Source organism: Talpa occidentalis, unplaced genomic scaffold (genome assembly GCF_014898055.3).
Source record: "Talpa occidentalis isolate TD23 unplaced genomic scaffold, MPIMG_talOcc4v2.1 talOcc4.17, whole genome shotgun sequence".
Classification (NCBI taxonomy): Eukaryota; Metazoa; Chordata; class Mammalia; order Eulipotyphla; family Talpidae; genus Talpa; species Talpa occidentalis.
Window position 1 is genome coordinate 50,737,369 of NW_023601754.1, and position 15,706 is coordinate 50,753,074.

General features: G+C 57.3%; 1 protein-coding gene across 1 annotated transcript; it reads right to left on the reverse strand.

Annotated features, from left to right (window-relative positions):
- Positions 1-278: 278 nt before the first annotated feature.
- On the reverse strand, positions 279-14,577 carry LOC119249783 (zinc finger protein 211-like). Its single transcript, XM_037517260.2, has 5 exons — positions 12,910-14,577; positions 10,092-10,183; positions 6,918-7,033; positions 4,462-4,588; positions 279-3,725 (listed from the first exon to the last, which is right to left on the reverse strand). The coding sequence occupies exons 3-5, from the start codon at positions 6,948-6,950 to the stop codon at positions 2,437-2,439; spliced, it is 1,449 nt and encodes a 482-aa protein (XP_037373157.1). The 5' UTR covers positions 6,951-7,033; positions 10,092-10,183; positions 12,910-14,577; the 3' UTR covers positions 279-2,436.
- Positions 14,578-15,706: the final 1,129 nt, after the last annotated feature.

A 15,706-nucleotide genomic window follows, 5' to 3' on the forward strand; every position in this document is an offset into this window, starting at 1 on the left:
TGGTTGAGCGCTGCAACGTGAAGCTGTCCGCAGTCTCTGCAGCACTGGTTCTATCCCCGGCCGCCGGCAAGGGTCCCACATGGCGCACAGACCTCTCCTGCCGTGCCCGCTGCTCCCCTCAGCAGTGTATTTCGTCAGTCTGCCTGTTCTGCTCCCCACTCTGGTGATTCTCTCACCCTCCTGCGCTTCTGACTGTACCCAGTGCTTGCATAAATAAATAGATAAATCTTAAAAAAAAAAACAAAAATCATAAATCAGAGCTCAAACATTCTCTTTGGTGTACCTATTGCTTCACAAAAACTTAATTTTGTTTTTGTGCTTTTAATTGTGCCGTGCTCTCTGGAGCCTCATCCATGTTTTACAATTCACAGTACCATACTTGGAGGTAACCCTTTTATCATAAACAGAAAGCAGCTTCCCGTCTTTGATCTGAACACTTGTGCTGAGTCTTGTCCGAGTTCCCATCTGCAGGTCTCTACCTCTGCAAACCTCAACCTTAAAGACCTGTGTCACGTGACACAACCGGTTTACCACTCTGCCAGTTCCACCCTTGGGAAGCTGAATGCAATTAATGTGCCTTCAAAAATATTTCTCACTGTAGCTAAAAAAAAGGGCATTGTTACTATATGTAAAGTTTTTGTGATAATTACTGGACTTACGAGTCCTTTTAGGAGTGGTTACACATTCCACGGTTAAGAACCCTGGGGTTATGATGGAATACTGGAAAGGGCTCATAAGACTCCATCACACATTCCTTTCTGTTTTTCACACATGTGAAGCTTTATTTATAATGGCCCCAAACTGGAAAACAAGTCAAATGTCCATGAACAGGTAGGTGGGGACACGATACAGCAGAACAGTACTCGGCAATGAAAAGAATGCAGCATGAAGGAAACCGGTTTAAAAAAGTAAACATTTTTAATTCCAATCATAGAAAAGTCTATAAAATACTAACTTACTGTGAGAGTGAATCAACAGTGGTCAATGGAGAGCAAGACTCAGAAAGAGCACAAGGGAATTATGTTCAATTATGATTCGATGCTTCCGTGGGTGCCTGTCTCTGTGGAACCCAACCACACTGCACAGCTGCAGTCTGCGCGGCCACAGCGTGTCAGTTACACCTCAACAGAACTTTAAAAAATGGTTCCGAGAGAAGTCTGGGACGCCTGCTACTCAGAACCACGCTGAGGAGGCCCGTAGCGACGCCACCATCTCTCCCCTCAGGCGCTGGGCAACCCTGCACCCGTGGCAGGAAAGACAGACAAGACCGTTTCTGCGTGAATCAGAAACGACGGCTGGCGCGGGAAAGTTACACGCCTGGACGACAGGCTCCCCCTGCAGCCTAGTCTCCTTTTCCAGCGGCCACCGGACAGCTTTATTCGCGCTGACACGGCCTCCGCTGTCTGGGGAGAGAACAGGCTGGAGTGTACACTCACCCCGCACAGCCCGTCCCGGGAGCAAGTGCGGAAGCGCCTCCAGGGGAGACAAGCTCTCAGCCGCTGCAGGCGCCAGGGCACCTTAACCACACGCAGTGCTGCTGCTCGAACGCTGGCTTCAGTCTGGCTCCTGCAGTCTTAGAACCACTAACACCAAAAAAATCAAAATTTAGACACGAAGGCACATGTTTCCTTTGAAGTGCCTGGGGAACAGCTTCCCTGCACTAGAGCGCAGCATTACGTGACTTCCCTGGGAAAAGGGAACCAATTTATACTTCTCAAGGAAGCACTAGAGGTTGTCATGACAACCACACCCTCCCCGTCAGGGTCACCATGGGCGCACAGAAATCCTGGCCTCTGGAGCACACATCCTGACCACAGCCCGCCGCTGGCCCCAGGAGGCCTGTGGCAACCACGCAGGTTAGGACTGGAAGAAGGTAAACATTTGTGTCAAGTCACTCAGCAGTAGCCAGACTGGTCTCGGCCAAGCCTGCGTCAGGATCCCGTCCTAATGAGTCAGGGAGGAGGGAACCAGCCTCCTCCCTGCCACCCGCAAGTCCCAGAATTTTCATGATGTTCTCCAGGGAACGGAAGAGGCAACAGACACGGCCGCCCTCCCCGATCACCCCGGGGTGCCCGGCACGCGGACCGCACCTGCGAGGTGGCGTCTGCAGGGCCATTTCAGGCACGGGGACCGGCAGGCAGAACGCAGCGAGGCTCCACACACCTACAGCAGGGGAGTTCCCGCAGCGGACGCGCAGTTCAGTCATGGAAGGTTCCACTTCCGGCAGAGGGCTCCCTCACCAGACTGACTCCCTGCAGGTGTACGGCCTCTCCCCCGCGCGGACATCCTGGGGCGGAATGAGATTAGGTGTTTTGAGGAAAGCTGCCCCCGGTTTGCTGCGTGACGAGCGTAGATCTGGGCTGGGAAGTTTCCAGGCTGACGGACAGCAGGGCGCCGGCTCAAGGTCTCCCCGCAGCTGCTGCATTCATGAGGTTGCTATCTGGTGTGAAGCTTTCTGTGTTGAATGATGTGGGAGCTTTGGCTAAAGGATTTCCCACACTCTCCACACTCATAGGGTCTTTCTCCTGTGTGAACCCGCCGGTGCTGAATCAGGTTGGACTTCTGGCTAAAGGATTTCTCACAGTCATCACACTTAAAAGGTCTGGCTCCGGTGTGGATCCTCTGATGCTGATTGAGAGTGGAGCTGTGGCAAAAGGATTTCCCACACTCACGACACTCGTAAGGCCTTTCTCCAGTGTGAATCCGCAGGTGCTGGGCGAGTTTGCATTTGTAGCTGAAGGTCTTTCCACATTCGCTGCATTTATAAGGTCTTGTTCCACTGTGGATTTTCTGATGTTGAATGAGGTTGGAGCTTTGGCTGAAGGAATTCCCACACTCACCACACTTGTAAGGCTTTGCTCCAGTGTGCATTCTCTGGTGTTTGATGAGGGAGGAACTGTAGCTAAACGATTTCCCACATTCGCTACACACGTAAGGCTTGACTCTAGTGTGAATCTGCAGGTGCTGGGCCAGTCTGAATTTGTAGGTGAAGGCTTTCCCACAGACACTGCACACGTAAGGCCTTGCTCCATTGTGAATTTTCTGGTGCTGAAGGAGGTTGTAGCTTTGGCTAAAGGATTTCCCACAATCGCTGCACTCGTAAGACGTCGCTGCTGCGCTGACCTTCTGGCAGCTGCGGAGGACGGAGCTTTGGTCAAACGGTTTCTCCGCGTCGGCACGGGCGTAGTAGCCTTCACAGTACCCTTCTCCCGCGGGAGGCTGCTGATGCTGGCACAGTGTGTATTCGCAGCCGAATGATTTCCCGTATTCACTGAGCTTGTGGCGACTTTTCCCGGGATCAAAGGCCTCCCAGCACGTGAAGCCGCTGTGTGGCGCTGCCCCTCTGAGAGAGGCCTGATGCTGGAGCAGACTCAACATGGCCAGGACGTCCTTCCCGACCTCCCCGAGGGTGAAGGGGCCGTCCGGCACGTGGAATTGGCAGCTGGTCCCCGACGAGGCCCTCTCCACCTCGCTCCTGAATGGCTTCTCTTCGTTGTGCTTCCGGTGCTGGCCAGGGCTTGGGCTGAGCCACGGGTGCTTTCCGCACGCCTCCCAGGTGGAGGGCTTCTGCCCTGGGGGCGACCCTTGGTACTCCGGCAGCTCCAAAGCGTCTCTCCCCACCAGGACGCACTTCTCACACGGGGGCGTCCTGCCCAGGGACATCTGTTCTAGCGAAACGCTCTGCACGGAAACTCCCTCTTCGTCCTCCATTCCGAACCAACACCCTGCAAGCACAGAAAGGCCAGTGAAGGGTGAGCGCTCTGGGGCGGCTGGGGGGACCCTCACACATGGGTGTCACACGCGAGCGAGGCCACCAGCTGCTCTCAAGACAAGGCACCGGGCGAGGCGGACTGAAGGGCTGCCTTGCAGCGCCAGGACCCTGCGAGTCAGCGTCGTCAGGGGGGCCTCACGGGACGTGGTCACGGGCTTCGAGGCACAGGCAGACGCAGGGTCTCGCTTCCTCCCCTGCCAATGCGTTTCAGGGAGGCCTGGGCCGCCGGTGACATGAGTGATGTGGGGGCGCTCACAGCTGCCTGGGACTGACCGGACTAAGCACTCGGTTACTAAGCACTCGGGTGCTCTTCCGACCCGACGCTGGGGCCTCCAGAGGGGGCAGCAGGGGAAAGTGATGCGCGGGGCGGAAGGGAGGACGGCTCACTGGAACCGGCGCCCGGGGGAAGCGCACAGTGTAGAGAGCCCTAACCCTCTCCCAGCTCCCCCGGGGCTAGGCCTGCTGCGCCCCTCCGGCCAACACCGAGGCCTGCTCTCCCCAAGTCCTTGCTGCACACCCGCGGGGGACTGGACGCAGGCCGGGGACAGGCAGCTGACCCGTCGGTCCCGTCCACCACAGCGCCGCGGGCCTGGCAGCGGAGGCAGCACCGACTGCTCGGATGTGAGGACGACGCAGCCCAGGAACCAGACGAAAGGGGGGCCGGGCGGCGCTGGGCAGGGGAGCCTCACCCAGCGAGGTGACGAGCGCGAAGTTCTCCAGCATCACGTCGTGGTACAGGCATCGCTGGGCCTCGTCCAGGAGCCCCCACTCCTCCCAGGAGAAGTAGACCACCACGTCCTCGAAGGTCACGCCGCCCTGCCGTGGGGGGAGAGATGACACCGCGAACAGCCCCAAGGACCCACAACCCACCCAACACGCGCAAACCCGGCGCAGCCTGCCCCCCACTCAGGCAGCTGGCGCCCCGGGGCCGGGCCTCGGCCTCTCCTCTCAGCACAGCGGGCGGCTGAGCGGGCAGACAAAACTCAAGCGCAGGCCTCGCCAGGCCCGCCCAGGCCGCTTCCTGGGACCCAGCGTGCCCCCTCCGGTTGCGGCTCCATGTGGCCCGACCCCCCTCGTGAGCGCCTGAGCCGGGACTGGGGGCAGCGCACCTCTGCACCCTCCCCGTCACTCCCCGCGGGCCCCAGGCGCAGCAGAGGCCGAGAGGACCCACAGCGGACCCCGCCGACGGCCCCCGCCAGCCTCAGACCCTCGTTTCAGCCGAAACCCAGACACCTCGTTTCACCCAGAACCCACGCGTGAGCCTCAGGCCGGCGCGGCGGCCCCCGCGGTGACTTCAGGACCCTCGCCAGCCCCCCCTCCCCGTTCACCCTCATCCCGACTCCCAGTCCAGGCTGGCGCTGCTCTCCCGGGCGGATTTGACTTGCCAGGACGACGGTAAGAACACGGTGCAGGCCGGACACCCCACGGCCGCTCTGGGGACACCGCCGGGACCGGCTTCTCCAGCGACCCCTCTCCTCGGCTCGCCCCGTCTTCGCTCCCTCCCCCGCACCGTCCTGTCCTTCTGAGGACACCGGGCACATCGGATTAGGCCTCTTTCAAGCCCCTGCTTCCACATCAAGCCACATGCTGAGGTCCTGGGGATCAGCACCTCAACACAGAAGTTTGAGGGGAGCACAATTCAACCCTTGAACCCAAGTGCCACGGGCCGCAGACGCCCACCCGTTCCCGTGCGGTGGGGTCTGGTCCATCGGGAGCTGGCGAGCGGGCAGGAGGCCGCACCTCAGGGTCCTCCTGCCTGGACGCCATCCCTCCTCTGCAGCCACCCCACGGCGACACCTGCTGGATCATCCTCCCCGCTTCCGGCCACGTCCCCGAGAGCCTCTTCCTCCAAACGGCACCCGAGAGAGACGCAGACTTGGCGCCCACCCCTTCTTCCGGCCCCGGGACAGCCCCGCCGCAACCCGCACGCCCGTCCCAGCGCGACGGTGTCCACGCGGCACCCGGTCTCTGTGCTGACCCCAACTGCGAGGCCTGGGTGTCCAGCTGCCGGCCGCAGCCTTCACCCAGGGTTTCCGGAACCACGGCAGGCGCTCGCTGTGGCAAAACCAAGACTCCCGGGCCTCAGAGACCGCTCCTGCCGCCGCGACGCCTGCTCCACGCGCTCAGGCCGCCCGCCCTCGCCCCCACGCGCCCCACGCAAAGCTCCCAGTGGGTCTGTTTCTGAAACATGAACCAAAGCGAGTAACGTCGCCCATCTCCACATCCAGGTCCACTGCCCCCCGTGCCGCGCGCGGGTGGACTCCGCCCGAACCTTCCCCGTCTGTTCACCTTCCCAGGCAGCCAACACGTCAAGGGCCGGGCCGGGTCACCTCCCTTCACGAGCGGAACCTCCCTCTGCTCCCACATCGCACACAGACGCCGCCTCCCGCTGTCTCCACGGGGACCTACAACCCCAAAGTGCTCCCAGGCCAGCTCCACCTTCCCCCGTTTCACTGCCGGCCCCAATGGGAAGCCACCATGGAAGACCCGGCCCGGCCCGGCCGCGGGCCCCAGGCCCAGAGCACAGCGTGGCAGGTGAGGGGTCCCGGCCCCCATCTGACTCACGCCGACTGGGAAAGGACTTCTGAGCGCTGAGACAGTGGACAGGTCGGGGGAGAAGCGGCCAGATCTCGGCGGGCTCGGGGCGCCTGCACTGTGCCCCCCCCCCCCACCGCAGGCGGGAGGCCTCTCCTCACCGCCCTGGCTGGACTCGCCACCCGTGTGGCCTGAGCAAGGCTCAAGCTCCCGCCCCTGTCACCAGCGTGGCTCTTCCCCAACAGCCTCCTCAGGCATTTCCCCTCAGGCAGTCTGCACCCAGGACTCTCGCGCCAGGCAGCGCAGCCCACTGTGGGGCTGGGGGAGGGCAGTCCGGCAGTCCCGCAGGCCCTGGCCGGCAGGCTAGGGGCTCCCACCGAAGGGCCCCAACTGCCCAAAGACAGCTTCCAGCGCTGGCGAGGGTGCCTGCAGGTCCCTGAAGGCAAACGGCGTTTTTCCTTTATTGAAAGGCCCCTTGGTATTCCGAGCCTGATTCTCCCTGGAGGACCCGGCGACTCTCCCTTCTTTGCTCCCCAATTGTGAACGACCAGGGTTCCAGAATGTTCCAGGTCGTCCTACTCCACCCCTTGCGCGGTGCGCCCGCCCATACCTGAGCTGGCTCCCGCGGCGCGGCCTCTGCCATCGGACTGCGCGGGCGTCAGACCCACCTGCGCGGCGCCCACCGCTCCGCACGGCGTCCGCGGTCACCGGCGTCCGGATCCTGCACTTGGGAGACAGAGCGTGAGAAGGCGCGCGGGAGCCACCTAGGGAGCCTCGCGGGGGGACGCCGGACGCCCCGAACGACGCCACGCCCGGAAACGCCGAAACGCCCTGGATGCGACCGGGCTCGGCCAGTGCCCTCGGGCTCCCTGCACCGGACACGGGGCTGCCGGGCCCTCCTGGACAACGGGGAGCAGCACCCAAGGGAGCCGGTGCCCTGGCTCCGAGCTGAGCCCACGACTGACCACTCAGGTGTTCAGGTATCACGTCGCCACGGGGCCAGCGTCCGACACGCTCCCGCCGCCAGGCGTCTGGGGTGTCGGGGCGCCAGGCCACCCGCGGCATGGGGGCCGCCCAGACCCGAGGAAGCCAGAGGCGGCGGCCCGCGGGCGGCCCCTTCATTCTCTCAAGGCTCACCGGCGCCTCTGCGCCCTGGTTTCCCAGTTATTCATAACGGAAGCAGGGCCAGCCCCAGCCGGCAGCACGGCCGGCGCCTGCCACGAGTGAAAACGGAAGCGAGCCGCAGGGCGTCAAGCCATCATTCTCCACAAGCAGCTTTTCTGACGCAGAGAGTCAAACTTTTGGCAAATTTTTGATTCTTTTTTCCTCTCTGGCTATATTTTGGGTTCTTCATAGTTCTGGGTCAAAACATAAAACTCCAAACCAATTTCCCCCAAATTTTTAATCAATTTGAAGTCAGGAGCTCCTTTACAGACATCATGTGAGCCAACTAGCACCCGTGGGTTCTCAAGTTGAGTTTTTCTACTATTGTTCTGTTTTGCTGAGGAAGAACCCATAAAACAGCACAAGGGGGTACCCGTGCCAGGACTGAGGCTACAGCATCTGCAGCGCTGTCAAGGCTGGCTCACTCCTCTAGTGAGGTAATCCCCAGCGTCTGCGTGTGTCTGAACAAAACAGTAAATGAAACTCCTGTATCCTCGAACTAGTCTATCGACTTAGTTTAAACAGATGACAGCAGAGAATCTTCACTCTGTGAAAGTTGTGACAATTATTTGCTAATCTGCATGTGGAAAGAAGTTGAGCTTCTCAGTATAAATACCATGTAAACTGAAGTACCTGGGGATCCCCTCCCCCCACCGATGCTTATAGGCACGAAGAACATTTCCAAAATATGGGAACTCTTGAAAATATACAACAGCTACACCAAGGACAACATCTGGGATCTTGAATTTACAAAACATTTTAAAGCTCATCCTTTCTGGGCTACCCTGGTGGCGCAGGGGTTGTCTCAGCACTCTGAAGCTATCTGCACAGCCACGCCAGCACGAGTTCGATCCCGGGCCAGGGAATGACCGACAGGGCGCAGCAGACCTCTCCTGTGTCCCCGCTGCTCCCCTCAGCAATGGATTTCAGTGATCTGCCTGTTCTGCTCCCCACTCTGTCTCTGATAAATTCTCTCACCCCCGCACCTCTGGCCTGCACCCCAGCTCTTGTATGCATAAAAAATCTTTTAAAAAAATAATAAAGCCAATTTGTCCTGTCACATCTTTTTTTTTTTTTTTTAAAGATTTATTTATTTATGCATACAAAAGCTGGGGTACAGGCCAGAGATACTGGGGGGGGGGCGGTGAGAGGATTCCCTAGAGACAGAGCGGGGAACAGAACAGGCAGACTGACTGAAATCCACTGCTGAGGGGAGCAGTGGGGAGACAGGAGAGGTCTGCTGTGCCATGTGGGTTGCTCTCTGGTTAGCCGGGGTTCAAACTCGTGCTGCAGAGGCTGCATATTACTTCATAGTGTGGTGCTTAACCCCTTGCACCACCAGGGAGGCCCCACATCTTCTTTTTTAAATTACAAATTTTATTTATTTTTCTGTAGGAAAACTGGGGTACAGGCCAGAGGTAGCAGGGTGAGAGGATTCCCCAGAGACAGTGGGAAGCAGAACAGGTAGATCTACTGAAATCTGCTGCTGAGAGCAGCAGGGAGACATGACAGGTCTGCTGCACCATGTGGGTCACTCCCTGGCGGGGGATCAAACTCAGGCCTTTGCGGTAGTAGCGCTGAGACTCAACCCCTAGGGCTACCAGGGAGGCCCTGTCTGGTCACATCCTAACAAAGTTCTTGTTCTTTCACTACGATGTTATAAAAGTCCAAGTTCTTGAAGTTACCCATCACTTAGCTCTCCCAGGTGAATGTGCACTGCACATATTAACAGACTCTTGTTTTAATCTTGTAAATCTGTCTTCTCTAAGTCTAATTGCCAGATTTCCAGGGCCCTCCTAAATGTAGAAGAGTAAGTGCAGAAAGGCTTATTCCTTCACTACACAAGAAAAGTACTGCGTTTCACCAGGGTTATTTATATTATCCAAATATACTGGAAAAAATACTAGAGACCTACGATTATTTTCAAAGTCAATATGCCTCTTCCCAACTAAAAATATACCTAATTATCGCTCCTTCTACTTGAAACATTCTATATCTAATGTTTGCAAAGTAAAAGGAAAAAACCCTTTGCGTGTCAACATAAAATCAAAACCAGGGCCTTCCTGGTGGCTCAGGCGGTTGAGGGCTGCACCGTGAAGCTGTCCGCAGTCTCTGCAGTGCTGGTTCGATCCCGGCTGGCCGGCAAGAATCCCACATGGTGTGGCAGACCTCTCCTGTCCCCCCACTGCTCCCCTCAGCAGTGTATTTTATCAGTCTGCCTGTTCTGCTCCCCACTCTGTCTCTGGTGAGTCCTGTCACCCTCCCTCACATCTGGCCTGTGCCCCGGTTCTTGTATAAAAATAAATAAATCTTTAGGGCCTCCCCAGTGATGCAGCGGTTGAGCACTGGGTTGCGAGGCTGCCTGCAGCCTCTGCGGCGCCAGTTCGATCCCCGGCTGCTCCCCAGCCACTGGAGGAGGGTCGCGCATGGCGCACAGACCTCTCCTGCCGTCTGCTGCTCCCCTCAGGAGTGTATTTCATCGGTCTGCCTGCTCTGGCTCTGGTGAATTCTCTCACCCTCCTGCGATTCTGACCGATACCCAGTGCTTGTATAAATAAACAAAAATTAAAAAAAATCTTTAAAAAAAAAAAAAAAGTCAATGGAGGAGTCAAATGCTCACCAGTATCAGGACGGTGTACACGGCTCTGGCTTCATGCGAAGGGACAGAAGAAAGGCTACTGCTGAGAAACGTACAGGACTCACGGCTTGTATCTGTAAGAAACAAGGACAATGGCACCATCAGCCTAAACCATAAGGCTTAGACACATTACGTCAGTATCACAGACCGAGACTATTGTTTCCTCAGACACATAATATGCCTGAAATACCCCAGGGAAATATACACACTTTTCCCATGTTGTGTTTCTGCTCAACAGAACTGTTGCTCTTAGAGGAATGTTGACTTTGATTCAGAATCCAGAAGAGAAAGAGCAGAAACCAGTGGCCTTTAGGGATCAAATTCTGAACTGCAAGCACTGAGAGGTACCGGGGCAAAGTCTGGTGGCCCAGAAACCGGGCAGGACATGCTGGTTCGATTCCCCGGCAGCCAGGGAGAAACCCACATGGCATGGCAGACCTCCCCTGTCGCCTGCTGCTCCCCTCAGCAGTGTCTTCAGTCCACCTGCCTGTTCTGTTCCCCGCTCTGTCTCTGGTGAATCCCCTCACCCCACATGCCTCTGGCCTGTTCCCCAGTTCTTGTATAAACAAAAATAAATCTTAAAAAAAGTAAATATTTTAAAAAACAACCAACTTGCTTTGTAAAGATTCAATGACAAAGTCTGTGAATCTCAACGTATGCCCCATTTTGAGGCATAACTTTGTAAAGAGACGTGCTATTACTGGGGTTCCCAACTCTGCTCTGCGGAAAAGAACATCTAAATGAGGTCAGTGGATCTACTCGGTATGTTAAAGGTATTAAGGGGGGTGTGTCAGAGGCTGATTTACTTTGAATCAGAGTAAGTTAGTGACAAAAAAAATGGGGTCATATCATTACACCACAAAATTCCTTTGCTGTTGTAACACAGTTTCACTTTCACCCTCATCCTGTGAGCAGCTGTCCTGCCCAGCTGTGACTACCAGGGGCCTCTTTTACCTTTCTCCTTTTCCTAATAAAGTGTCCTTTTAAGATGCAAATAAACAAACCATGTGCAAATCTTTCACAATTACAAAGCTGTTTTGGGTAAAGTATTTTATAATAAAATTTCAATCAACTTAGTATCACCAGTGGGAGAGTGAATAAAATCACGGTGTGCCCTCAGTAAAGAGCTTGAGATTATGGTGAACATGATGAATAGATTGTCTCTCTTGCTGAATGTTCAGATCACTAAAAAAAAAAAAAAATCAGGAAAACCATAAATTGTTAGATTCCCCTAACAGGAATGTTTATGCACTTGCACATATCATGTTTAGTTTTTAAATAAAAGAGCTTTAAGTTTAATGTTCTGCTATGCCATTAATTCACGTATTTTTCCCAACATCATTAAACGACACCGAATGAATTGGTGGTCCCCAGGGGACAGGAAAAGGGGTGGGTGCGCGGAAATGCAGCCTGAGGGAAGGGATGGCAGACCGCGTCTGCATCTTGACTGCAGAGGGGATGCACATCCATGCAGGGGGAGACATTTTATAAAACACACACACCATAAAAATTAAGTCATCCAGTATGGTGCAAAGTCCAGCTGGCAATGCCGTGCAATGTCAAATTCCTGGTTTTGATACGGCACTGGAGTTGTGTAAATATCACCATTCGGGTTCAGGGAACATGGGACTTTCATACTCTTTTATCTAAAGTAAGCTGTTAAAACAATTATAAAAATATATCATGAGGGGCCTCCCCAGTGGTGCAGCGGTTGAGCGCTGGGTTGCGAAGCTGCCCGCAGCCTCTGCAGTGCCGGTTCGATCCCCAGCTGCTCCCCGGCCCCGGAGGAGGGTCCCACATGGTGCGCAGACCTCCCCTGCCGCCCGCTGCTCCCCTCAGCAGTGTACTTCGGTCCTTCTGCCTGCTCTGCTCCCCGCTCTGGCTCTGGTGAATCCTCTCACCTCCGCACCTCTGGCCTGCACCCCAGCTCTTGGATGCATAATTTTTTTTTTTTTTTAAAAAGTCAAGGATAGTATGTGCCGCATGATGTCATGCAAAAAGTATGCAAGGCCACACAGGAATAATTCCAAATCTAGTCTCACCTGTAAAATAATTACCTTTGTGCAGGAAACACAAGTCATAGCTCAGGCAAATGACACTGATACAAGGATCAGAAGATAGGGCATGTGACCTTTTTCAAGCAAACAAAATTCACGACAAATAAGGGAGTGCTGATGATGAGATCATTTATCTTAAGTTGAAATCAGGATCAGCCCCGCTAAGGGCTCGGCCCTCCACTGCAGACAGAGGTCACAAGTCCCAGGGGTTAATTCTCCTTCTATTGGAGGGGAGATGCCCACGGTCCCGGGCTCAGACTCCACGTGCCACCTATAACTTGGAGGACCCCTCAATTTCTCCCTCAAGTTCCACTGGTTTGCCCGGACTTCACGAAGAACTCAGGAAACCCATTTACTCACTGACCCATCCAGTCAGCACCAAGAATACGCCCAGATGAAAGCAGAGGGCGAGGTCCAAGAAAGGAACTTCACTCCTGGTGGAACCTGGGGCCTGGCAAGACCACAGTTTGGAAGCGGTCTGGTTCCCCAAGATGGAAGTTCGTCGCACCAGCTCCTTTCGGGGCTTTTATCAAGACTTCCTTACAAGAGGACGACTGGCTGAATCATGGGCCACTGGCAACGGAACCCCACCTCCTCCCTGCCTCCTTCCAGGGAAATCTGGGGGCAGGAACAATAACCCCATCCGCTACTGGTTTCCCTGGCAACCAGCCCTTTGGCAGGTGTACTGGTTTCCTTAAGTTACCTTCCTTATAACAGCCCTTAAGAACAAGACAGTCATTTACCCGTCTAGGGCTCTGAAGCTTTCTCGGGAACCGAGGACAAGAGAACAAACATCAGGCTAGAGATGCCCCTGTTGCTCCAACAGCTCAGGAAATTCCAAGGGTCCGGTCAGTTGGGAGACAAAAGATGCCCCCTTTGTTTTAATGGCTCAGGAAATTCCAAGTTCTGGGAGCTGTGGGATAGCAGCTCTGTGAAGACCAACTAGAGGAGAAATATACTTGGGTTACCTGAAAAACCACATTTTTGGTTCTTATAAATGAGAACATTGCACTGTGATAACAGATAAATCATTTCCTAATTCTTTAAACAAATCTTTCAAAACATCTAATAGGAAAAACCGAAGACTGTATCGTGCTGGAGAACACACAGAGATCGGCTTTATTGACACACGAGGTGCCGCGGTTAAGGAGAAATTCCTCGTCTATTAGAGACAGTCGTCACTCATTCGGGGAAGAAGTGCGGTGGCTTCAGGTGTGGCCTTAACACAAGCAGCTGCTGGGGCAAGACACAGCAAAATTTTACATGAAATGCTTCTGCCAGGCCACTTGCAGCTGTGGGATGGGCTTTTGTGGCTTTTTATATAGTGCTCGTCCTACTTTTCTGGGAATGTAACATTTACAAGTCCATGTTAGTTACACTTTATTCCCTGTAACACTCTTCAGCAGTTGTGTATATTTTTATTTGGTATCTCATCGTCCCTCATGTTGACATACCACACAGTTCTCTTACCACTACTGTATTTTTCATCACTTCTCTCAGCTAGGTTAACAACACAAAATGCCGTCAAGTTCCAGGAGGGAAGAAAAGGGGCACAGAGCCCCCGCCACCGCTCCACGGCAGGCAGCAGACACGGACACCAGGGCCACCAAGCGGAGGCACTGGCAGTGGGATGAAGAGGGGAAGGGCCTCCCGGGTGGCGCAGGGGGTTAAGTCTCAGCTCCATCAAGACTGAGGCCGGAGTTTGGCCCCGGCCAGGGAGTGAAGCCTCGGTCACAGCAGACCTTCCTGTCCAGCTTGCGCGCCCCAGAGCAGTGCTCTCACCCCGTGTTCACGTTTACTCCGAGGTCCTCCACTCAGGAAGGTTTGAATGAATGAATGAAAGTTTCAGCTAGAACATGTTCCTCCTGAGGCAAAACACGCGCCTCATTAGAAGCTTATGGCCTCACAAGACACCAAGAGCTCCCAGAGCCGCCAGCACGAACAAAGATGCGGAGCACAAGGGTCAGTAGCTGATGGGCCACTTTTATTTCTTCAATGACAGTTTTCTCGCAAGTATTACCCCGAGTAAACATGAGAACCACATGCCCACTGTTCAGAACAGGCCGCAATGCTGGGTACCACCGCGAAGGGCGCCGGGAAAGGGCAGGTGGAAGGAAGGGGTGAAAGTGAACGCGGAAGCCAACGCCTCACCCCAGACTCCCCCGGGGGCTAGATGGGGTCTGACGGGAGGAAGCGAGCACAAGGCTGGGCTCTGTGGCCTAAACATTACGTGTAAAATCCCACGACCCCCGGCAAGGCGGGAGGGGGGGCTCCAGGACCGGGGAGGCCGTGCGGGGGATGGGGGGCAGGGGTACGAGCAGCTCAGGAAACGCCTAACACGGCTGGTGCTGGTAACAGGAAAACCCAGGGGCCTCCGCCCCGGGAAATGGACTTGCTGCCGCGGGGACACACGTTCGGAATCCGACACCCGTCCCCGAAGTCGCCCCCGATCCAGGCAGCTGGGGGTCCCCTCCCCGCCCCTCCCTCCCGCCGGGCGGGGACGAGCCGGCTAAGACCTGGGGCGAGACACCCCCTTCTGAGGCCCAAGTCTCCCGTCACTTCCCGCACAGACGCCGCCGGCCCGCCCGTCCCCCCAACGGGCGCTCCGACGCCCGCGACGCCCCGCGCAGCGTCACTCCCGGCGGTCCTCACCCCGCGCCGGGCGGCCCGTCCGAGCCCGCGGAGCGGCTGCACAGACCCGGGCGCGGGATCGAGGCCCCGGGCTGCGGTGACACCAGGGCCTGGGGTTCCCCGAGAACAGCGGGGGCAGGGGCGCCCTCCCCTGCGGCGTGCGGGGTCCCGGCGCCCCCGCCAGCCCCGCCTCAGGTCCGCCTCAGCCTGACCCGGGACGGCGTCGCCCCCTCCCCGGCGCCAGGCCCGCCGCCCGCCGCCCCCGGCGCCCCCCGCCCGCCGGCCCGGCCCGGGGCGTCACCTGAGCCGGTGCCTCAGCGCGGCTGCCGCCATCCGGGGCTGCGGCCCGAGCGCGGCCGGGGGCGGCGGGCGGCGGGGGGCGCGCGGGCGGCTCTCGCGGCGGCCCCGGCGCGGGCCATGGCGGCGGCCTCAGACTCGCCTCGCGCCGCGGGGACACGACCCTCGGGGCGACCCGCGCGCCTCAACCCGCGCGCGACGGACGCGGCCGAGCAGCCAAAATGACCGCCCGGAGGAGGACGCCGGAAGTCCCGCCCCGCGCCGGCGCGCGCACGCGGAAGCGCCCCCGTCCCGCGCGCCGATTGGCCCCGCGCGGCCGCTCTCGCGGGGCATCTCGGGAAGCGTAGTTCCGCCGACGCGGGGGCGAGGCCCGGGCCGCGCGCGCGCCGCTGCCGCCCCCCAGCGCCTCGGCAGGTGGCGCCCAACGGCCGGAGCCGGACGCGCGCGCAGGTGCTTCCCGGCCGGGGCCTCCGCGCCTCGGCCGCGTCCTGCCGTCCGTCAGCGACGTGGGTCACAAGGCCCCACGCGGGGACGCGCCGGGACGGGCGCGACGGGGCCACCGGGCACCCCAGCAGCCCGCCCCAGCGCCGTGCCGGTGACCGCGTCCGGGTG